This window comes from Oratosquilla oratoria, chromosome 23 (genome assembly GCF_046742065.1).
Source record: "Oratosquilla oratoria isolate Oo_2021 chromosome 23, ASM4674206v1, whole genome shotgun sequence".
NCBI lineage: Eukaryota > Metazoa > Arthropoda > Malacostraca > Stomatopoda > Squillidae > Oratosquilla > Oratosquilla oratoria.
In genome coordinates, this window is record NC_134799.1 from 17243304 (window position 1) to 17252565 (window position 9262).

Below are 9262 nucleotides of genomic sequence, written 5' to 3' on the forward strand. Positions count from 1 at the left end.
TGGAGGAATGAGGTGACAGGTGGATTTTATTTAGGTGACTGATAAGAGGTGGTTTATGTTTGTCTACAGGGCGAGTTGGTTTTGTCATCGGGAGTAATAGGTGATAGGTGAAATCTTAAGGTGTCTAGCGCTGGGGACAATTTTGGTTGTATCTAGGGGATGAGGTGAAGCCTTAAGGGAGGGATTAGGTGACAGGTGAAATCGTGAGGTGATTAGTGGTGGATGTTTTCTCTCCTTGTAGGAACAGGAGGTAAAGGTAGGTGAAGCGAAAAAAATAGGTGGTTTTTGGGGCTGTCGTTAGGTGAGGGTAAAGCACTTGTGTAAGTTGGAGGTGACTTGCAGAGTCTTCGCGGAAAGAGAGGATGGAGGGGAGGAGGAGGAGGAGGGGGGGTGGGGGAGGGAGAGGTGTTCTAGAAGGGTCGATGAGCTGTGGGGGGAGATTTCTTGTCATGGACTTGGAAAGCGTTCCCATACGGTCTGATGCCTTTTTGTTTTACTACACCAATTCGTGATTAATCTGTTTCTGAGGCCCCACGTTAGCCTTACTTGTACTTCATTATAGATGTATATTTATTTATTTATCTTTTCGTTTGTTTATGGATTTATTTATCGTTTTAATGTTATTTGCGCTACAAAGAATGATTAGTTTGTCTTTTGGGTCTTGAAGGAAATTGGTAATCGAATTAATGATTGTTAGGAGGTGACGTTATGGTGATGATCAACCTCTTTGTGATAGTTATCATATGTGTTAAGCTCCCGCTCAAACCCCGGTTGAGGACTGAGGCCTCGTCGGCGCAGTTGTACAGAGTTCAGTACACTTGAAGTGAAGCATATCCGGACACTCACTCGTTCGCCTACGAACTCTGAGACAAAATAATTCTTAGTCTTTGATATTTAAGTCTTCTCTTAGGTTGGTGGTTCTCAAATTGTCCGTGAGGGTCAGAAAGTTTCACAAGAGAGGCCAAAGATCGAAAACTAGGGGTAATTGGTGATTGTTGAGGTTTTATTCATTATCAGATAACAGAATTACATAAATGGTGGTGGTAAATGATGAAAGACAGATTGAGAATGACCCTCTTCGATGGAATTTTCCACACCGGCACTTTGGAAATCAGAAAGTTGATGACATATGGCGACATCTGGCTCGGCGAGTTTTCCAGTTACCATAGAGGTTGTTTTAACGTTAAATTAAGTTGGGGGAATGAAACTTATCGGGAACGATAACGGTATTTTGAAGCCATCGGCTTCCTCGTCCAGGCATCCGGGTGAAACTCCGGCAAAACAAGCTGCGTCGGTGAAAGGGAGTCGGAATTCCACTCGGAGACTTCAATGCTAAACTATATAGTGATCTCTGTCTCACAAACACTTATGGTCGCTTTTCTGTCCCCCTTTTCACTCCCCCCTTTCCCCCCACCTCCTCCTCCTCCAACACCACCACCTTCGACTCTTTCCTCTCTCCCTCTCTCTCCCTCCCTCTCTCTCTCTCTCTCCCTCTCTCTCTTCCACACTGGTTGGGTCTCACAGCGATCTAGAGATTTCCCCCAATGGATGGGTTGGTTTGGTGTTCGTTTGTGAAACTAGAAAAATCACACCTAGGCTACGGTGAGTTTCACTTTCTCTTGATTTCCCTGGCGTTGATGGTTTGGCCTTGGACAAGGGTCTGGCCCCGAAGAAGAAGAAAGGCCCCTTTCACATATTTCAAGCGGTCGGAAATGAACTACGGGGAACTATCAGCAGCTGGTCGTTGTGGCTGTCGCAGCAGAGGCCCCATTCGGGAATGAATTTCCGTCACTTTTAAGAACAACACTCAAGAGTCTTTCTCCGTCTCACACTCTCTTTGCAACGTTACTTACCAGTGCCGATAAGGGCCAGGCAAAGAACCACGATTCTAACACGCGTCATCGTGGCTTTGGTCTCCAGAACGTACTGAGACGGGTTTGGGTCCCGGCCGCTTATATACCCACCCCTCACCGCCACCCTCCTCCTCCTCCTCCTCTCCTCCATCTAGGACACCGAGAATGGGATAAAGAAACAGCACATATACGCTGTACACCTTCTGCACTGTTAAAGTTTTTGGAATCCTCCTCTTGGTCAGCGGGAAGGAGTTATGGACACTCGGAATAAGTTTGACGAAAAGGGGAGAGACGAAGGAGCTGGAGGAGGAACGGGGAGGGGGGGAGGAGGGGGGTTGGTGGGGGGAACCAGGGGCACAAGATGAAGGAAAGAGAAGAAGGGTGGAACTTGCAAGGTCAAATCGCATGGCTCAGCTAGGAGGAAGAGGAGGAGGAGGGCGGTAAGCTGAACGGGAGTTGAAAATGTCCAATATACGCAAATGGTCTAGAAGAAAAGATTTTAAGCTCAGATGAGGATTAAGAGTTGTACCGAGTCAAGTTCTTTAAGGAATGAAGTTTGGAGAATGAGGATGCGTTCTAAGTTGGACGAAATTTCTCTTTGGAAAATAAGAATTCCAAAACGAAAAATAAAAATCTAGTATAATCGTATGTGCATATGACTTACGATTAACAAATCGAAAACACAAAAAAGGTTCCTAATATAATTACATATGAATATTTGATTTATGATTAGTTTCGTACTTTGAAACGCATGGCTGTTTATCATACAAATATTACAAAATTGGTTACACATATATACATGACCTTAGTTGCTATAAATGTATAGACAGATGATGTTTATTGAAGAGAATTTTTATTGAGTCTATGAAAGAAAGGATAACATAAAGGAGACGGCGAAAAGACGATAAAACTTTTAAGGTAAATTGCAGCCACACACTAAAACAGGAGGTATAGTGAACACACACTTCCTATGTATATGATTTATTTCTATTAATAGGTTGGGTTAGGTTAGGATGGGTTAGGTTAGGAAGGGATAGGTTAGAATGGGTTAGGTTAGGTTATAGGATGGGTTAGGTTAGGTTATTATAGGGTAGGTTAGATTATTATAGGATAGGTTACGTTAGGATACTGAAAACCATTAAGATACACTTCCTCTGTATCTTAGATTATATGAAATTTAACGTGACAGAACTGTATAAACCGAAACAAAAATATTGAACGGTATACTTTCGAATCTGTTGTATAATACGTACTTATATTCAACCATCATGCACGCGCGCACACACACACACACACACACACACACATACACACACACACATACATATATACACATACATATATTTAGGGTCAGAATCGACCACTGGGAATGCAAAAACGAGACCATGAGAGCACAGTTTTTATCCTGTATGCCAAAACTTGGTAGGTAGAGACACACGTACACATATACTCATACACACACGCTCACATCCGAACGCATAAGCACACACACATGCACACAAACACGCCCATACGCGCACACACGCGTACATATACACACACCCGCATGCACGCGCATGCGCACCCACACATGCACACAAACACGCCCATACGTACACATACATGCACGCATACCCACATACATCCACGCACATAAACATACGCACTTACTTACAAGAACATAAGGTTCAGTATATATATATATATATATATATATATATATATATATATATATATATATATATTAGAGAGAGAGAGAGAGTAAGCTGGAGGAGGAAATGCTATTATAAATAAAAACGTGCAGACCATATGGGGAAGGGACAGAAGTGGTAAAAATGGACACGGGTACGATATGGAAAGTTCCCGTGGAAGAGGACACTACAAAGGTCAGACCACTCGCATCGATTATGTACTTGACTCTAGAACAAACTGAGAAAGGATAGTTAGAGGAAGGGTCTAATTCGGAGGAAATGGAAAGGACTGCAAGAGACCATAAGGCTCATACTAAGCAGTTTCATGTCCCTTACCACCAGTCATCCCTATCAGTAAAGCTATCTCATCTTCTCTAGAACAAACTGAGAAAGGCTAGTTAGAGAAAGGACCTAATTCGGAGGAAATGGAAAGGAATGCAAGAGACCATAAGGCTCATACTAAGCAGTTTCATGTCCCTTACACCAGTCATTCCTATCAGTAAAGCTATCTCATCTTCTCTAGAACAAACTGAGAAAGGCTAGTTAGAGAAAGGACCTAATTCGGAGGAAATGGAAAGGACTGCAAGAGACCATAAGGCTCATACTAAGCAGTTTCATGTCCTTACCACCAGTCATCCCTATCAATAAAACTATCTCATCTTCTCTAGAACAAACTGAGAAAGGCTAGTTAGAGGATCTAATTCGGAGGAAATAGAGAGGGCTGCAAGAGACCATAAGGCTTATACTAAACAGTTTCATGTCCCTTACCACCAGTCATCCCTATCAATAAAGCTATCTCATTTTCTCTAGACTAAATTCAGAAAGGCAAGTTAAAGGGAGGATATAATTTGGAGGGAACATATGAGACCAACGGTAACAGTAACAGGTATTAGGGACCCAGAAGAAGTAATGCTTGTTACCTTGTCTTTCGTTGAGTCCGAAGCCTCACAGCAGGTGGCAACGGTCCCTGGGCCTTTCCATATATTATTCTAGAAAGAAATTTTGAGCTATTGTATATATTGTGCGAGTGTGAGATGTTTCTTTGTCACAGAATGAAAGCACTGTAGTTGGAGGAAGGCGAGCAGTCGCCGGTTGTCAGCTTTCCCTATATGAACATAAGAACGGAGGAGACTGCAAGAGACCATAAGGCTTACATTAGGCAGTTCCATGTCCCTTAACACCTGTCATCCCCATCCATAAAATTACCCAAATTACTTTTAAAACAACAAGGACATAGCAAGGGAGGAGACTGCAAGGGATTATAAGACTTACACTAGGCAGTTCCATGTCCCTTACTATCTGTCATTCCCACCCATAAAGTTATGTAATCTTCTCTTAAAACAACCAATAGTTTCAATGCTCACTACATGGTTACGAAGTCTATTCCATTCATTAACCACCCTATTGGTAAACCAGTTCTTGCCTATTTCCTTGTTAGACTTAATTTTATCTAATTCAAATCCATTTTTTGAGTCCTGCTTTAGTATCTTGATTTGATGACCTTGCCTGCATATCTCTTGGAGGAAATATACATGAGATTAATGGAGACAAACATCTTGGACCCGGCCCGGGGAGCGAACGTCAGCCGCTCGTGAGTTTTGGAGTTTGACAGTAGGGAGATGATTCTCTATGACATCCGTCATGCAGGAGCTCCATTAGCGTCTCTGGTTCCTACAAAACAAGAAGACAATAGGGGACGAATCGGAGAGAGGGACAAAGTTGAAAAAAAAAAAAAAAAAATTATGATGATATGGTTTAACGCCACAAACTCCCTCCTATCGGAAGGCTAGGACGGTACCCCTCACAGAGGACTTTGTAACGTGGAGTTTAATGAACCATGCCTTTGGTTCAACTTTGCCGGTGGCAGGGTTTGAACCGCCACCCCCTCGGCCTTCGCCGCAAGTAACGACGCCCTAACCCGCTCAGCCAGGGAGCTTCATGATAATGATAGTAAAGATAATAACTAAATAATAAATAGATAAACGTCTTGTGTGCTTACAACAGCAAAATGGTCAAGACATAGGGTAAAACAGAATATGAGAAGAGGTGGAAATTATGAAAAAAGGTGAAATGTGTCAGGCCGTAAATGATGAACTCCATTTGGTATTTACATCAGGGAGGGGGTGGAAACGTGAAAGAAACAATACACACACACATACATATATATATATAATTGTGTGTGTATATGTATGCGTGTGTGTATATGTGTGTGTGTGTGTGTGTGTGTATATATGTGTGGGGGAATAAGGACCTTGGTCATTGTTTCAGAAATGTTGCTGAAAGAATGTTCAGAGAATCTGAGCGACTTAATGACAGAATAAAACATTCAAAGGTCAGCACCATGGATGGAGGGGAGAGGCGGGGGTGGAGAGGAAGGGTCACCAGCCAGACCTCTTAGGTTCTTCGTCCGTAAGTCTACGCGGAAACCAATCCGAATATGACAGGGCGCTGCCAAATGCCCTGTGGCAAGGGAGACTGCGGAACGTGATTCGTCAGCAATAACCAGCGCTTCTATCCTTGGCCAACTCGTACAAAAGGTCAGGGAGAGATTTAATTGGGGACAACAGAAAGGAGGGGGAGTTTCCCCCCCCCCCGTCGTTACAGAATGCTGCGTGACTCGGGTCCATTGGGGTGTCACAAAAATCCCTAAAAGATCGTTTGCATAAAATTAATCCATTCAGCACCCTTTTCGGTGGATAGCAATGGATTGGCAATGGAGGTAATGATAAAGAGTAATAATAATGATGATAATGGTGGTGATTGGTGAAGATGATGATAATGGTGATAATGGTAATGATTGGTGAAGGTGATGATAATGGTGATGACGATGAAATATTTTAAGACATGGAGGCACAGAGGAAAGTGATCCTAAAAAAAAAAAAAAAAAAAAAAAAATTGAAACATAAGCAAATGAAGTAAGCAGAGTTCTAACCACGTTTTTGCTAACGTGTGTATCTATATATAGATATATATATATATTATATATACACACACATAGATCTATATAGATATATATATATAAATACACATATATATATATATATATACACATATATATATATATATATATATACATATATATATATATATACATATATATATACATATATATATATATATATATATTATATATATATATATAATACACCATGACTGTACCGGAAGTAATGAAACTACTTTAGAAATTTATTCCGTTTATCTGTCTCTTAATAACACATACTTAGGTAACAGCCACGAATCATCCATTTTCGGAAGCCCAAATAGAAACAGAAGACCTCTGTCGTCTTTTCAAGAACTCGAAGTGACTTCTTCGTGTGTTTGAGTGTAAAAACTGAGACGCAGGCGACACAGGTAAGGCAGCACAGGGCAAAGACAGCAGACTTCCTGTTGCTTGATTGAAGTACAATTTGAACTTCTATCTCACTAGAAATGCTGAGGTAGTGAATCTAGAAGCATTTCAAGCGAGAGAGAAGTTCAAACTGTACTTCACTTCAGCAACAGGAAATCTGCCTTGGCTGTGCTGCGTCGCCTGTGTCGCCTGAGTCCCAGTTTGCGCGTAGGCTTCGAGTGTGGAAACACAGATTGAAGGATGAGGCATAAGAGGAAGCTTGTAGGTTGGTTACGTTCATGACTTGGCTTGGGTTATCTCGCACACCTTAAGTTCTGTTCACACTAGCGGCTTCAACCGCGGAGGTTCAATTGCAATGTAAGCCAATGGAGGCCTTCACACATAACCGCGTAGTCTTTCCTTGACTATGCGGTACCGCCGCGGCTTCCTCGCTACTCAAACCGCTAATGTGAACAGGGCCTTACATTTGGAAAGAAGGTGAGGAGCATACCCCAGGATGCACTGAGTATCTTCGGCCGAAGCCGTCACCCTTTACCCCATAATGCGCTTGGGCGACTGCTGGGGCAGGTAACGGTCACTGCTGGGAATGGGAGAGGAGCGCGGGATTCGAACCCACAACTAAGCAAACGCGAGACCAGCGTGCTTCTGATGACGCCACCAGAGCACTCGGTTATTACTTCTGTTATTGACAAGAAGGAATAACGAGACATGATCCATTACCACCCCCTTTCCCCCTCCTTCCCCCTCCTTCCCATTCCTCCCCTTCTTCCCATCCCCCCATTTTCCTTCCACCTTCTCCTACACCCTTCTTTTGACCCCTTCCCCTCCATCCCACTCCCCCTCTCGCCCTCTCCCTCTCTCTCTCTTCCCCTTCCCCCCTTTTCCTTCCCCCTCCTTCTCTCTTTTCTTTTCCTCCTCCTTCCCCCTCCTCCCCTCCTTCTTCCTCTTCTCCCCTTCCTTCCTCCTCCTTCTCCCTTTTCTCCCCTTCCTTCCCCCTCCTTCTCCCTCTTCTCCCCTTCCTTTCCCTCCTTCTCCCTCTTCTCCCTTTCCTTTCCCCTCCTTCTCTCTCTTCTTCTCTTCCCCTTCATTCTCCCTCTTCTCCCCCTCCTTCCCCTCTCCTTCCCCTTTCATCCACTCCCCGGTGGATATTACCTGCAATCTAAATAATCTGATTACATTCTTCTTCTTATTATTATTATTATTATTATTATCACTATTATTATTATTATTTATTATTATTATAATTATTATCATTTATTATTATTATTATATAATCAACGTAAGGTTTATCACGAAGCGTGTTGCTCTCGTGTCTTCCTAGCCCTGGATTCGAGTCCCACACTTCTCTCCGTTTCCCATTATGGACTATGACCTACCACAGCAGTCTTCAAACCACATAGGGTCAAGGTGACGGTTTCAGCCTCAGCTACTCGGCTCCTCCTGGCGTAGGCTCCTCACCTTAAAGAGTAGTTGAATCGTAGTTTAGTGTAGTGATGGGATGATACCAAAACTGAACGATTCCGATACAAATTCCGATACTGCTCTAAACTTCCGATACCGGTTTGAATCCCGACACTCCTCTAAACTTCCGATTCCGATACGAGTCCCGATGCTGCTCCAAACTTCAGACTTCGATACGAGTCCCGATACTGCTCTGAACCATTCCGATGCGATTTCCGATACTGCTCTAAACTTCCGACTCCGACCGACTCCGATACGATTCCTTATACTACTCTAAACTTCCGATTCCGATACGAGTCCCGATACTGCTATTAACTTCCGATTCCGATACTGCTCTAAACTTCCGACTCCGATAAATGATTAATGAATGTACTTAATGGATAAAATGATTGTTTCCCAAACTGCAGGGCCTGAAAATAACAATGAATTATAAACCATTATTGCAGGTATCGGAATCGGAAGTTTAGAGCAGTATCGGGATTCGTAGTATCTGAATCGTTAAAATTCTTAGTAGCGTCCCAACACTAGTTTGGGACACAAAACTTAACTCTCAGCCTCCCCAGCTGAATGACATCGGTGACGAGCCTACGCCAGGAGACGCTGAGTAGCTGCGCCAAGACTTTTATCCTGTTATGCACTTTAGCGACCCTTGGGGCAGGTAACAGTCGCTGCTGAGAATCGAAGAGTGCGGGATTCGAACCCACACTTAAGCGAATGCAAGACCAGCACGCTTCCGATGACTCCATTAGTGTGAGCTAGAACAAAATCAGAAATGAGTGTCCTTGGGGGGAAATGGGAGAGGGGTGCATAGGTATCACCCCCCTAACCACTCCACTTTCCCCAACCCCGTCTATAATCTCGTTTGGGGGAATCGCTGAAAGCCTCCATCACTCATAAAACGCTACTGAAATAATGGGGGAGGGGGATAC

The 9262-nt window shown here is 43.3% G+C and overlaps 1 protein-coding gene across 2 annotated transcripts in view; it reads right to left on the reverse strand.

Moving 5' to 3' along the window:
• Positions 1-1932, reverse strand: part of LOC143037997 (chitin deacetylase 1-like) — a 34252-nt gene extending 32320 nt beyond the window's left edge. For both annotated transcript variants that reach the window (XM_076206796.1, XM_076206795.1), the window contains exon 1: positions 1854-1932. In XM_076206796.1, coding sequence (XP_076062911.1) covers positions 1854-1902 — 49 coding nt within the window. In that variant the 5' untranslated portion in view covers positions 1903-1932. The remainder of the gene's footprint in view (positions 1-1853) is intronic.
• Between the last annotated feature and the right edge of the window lie 7330 nt (positions 1933-9262).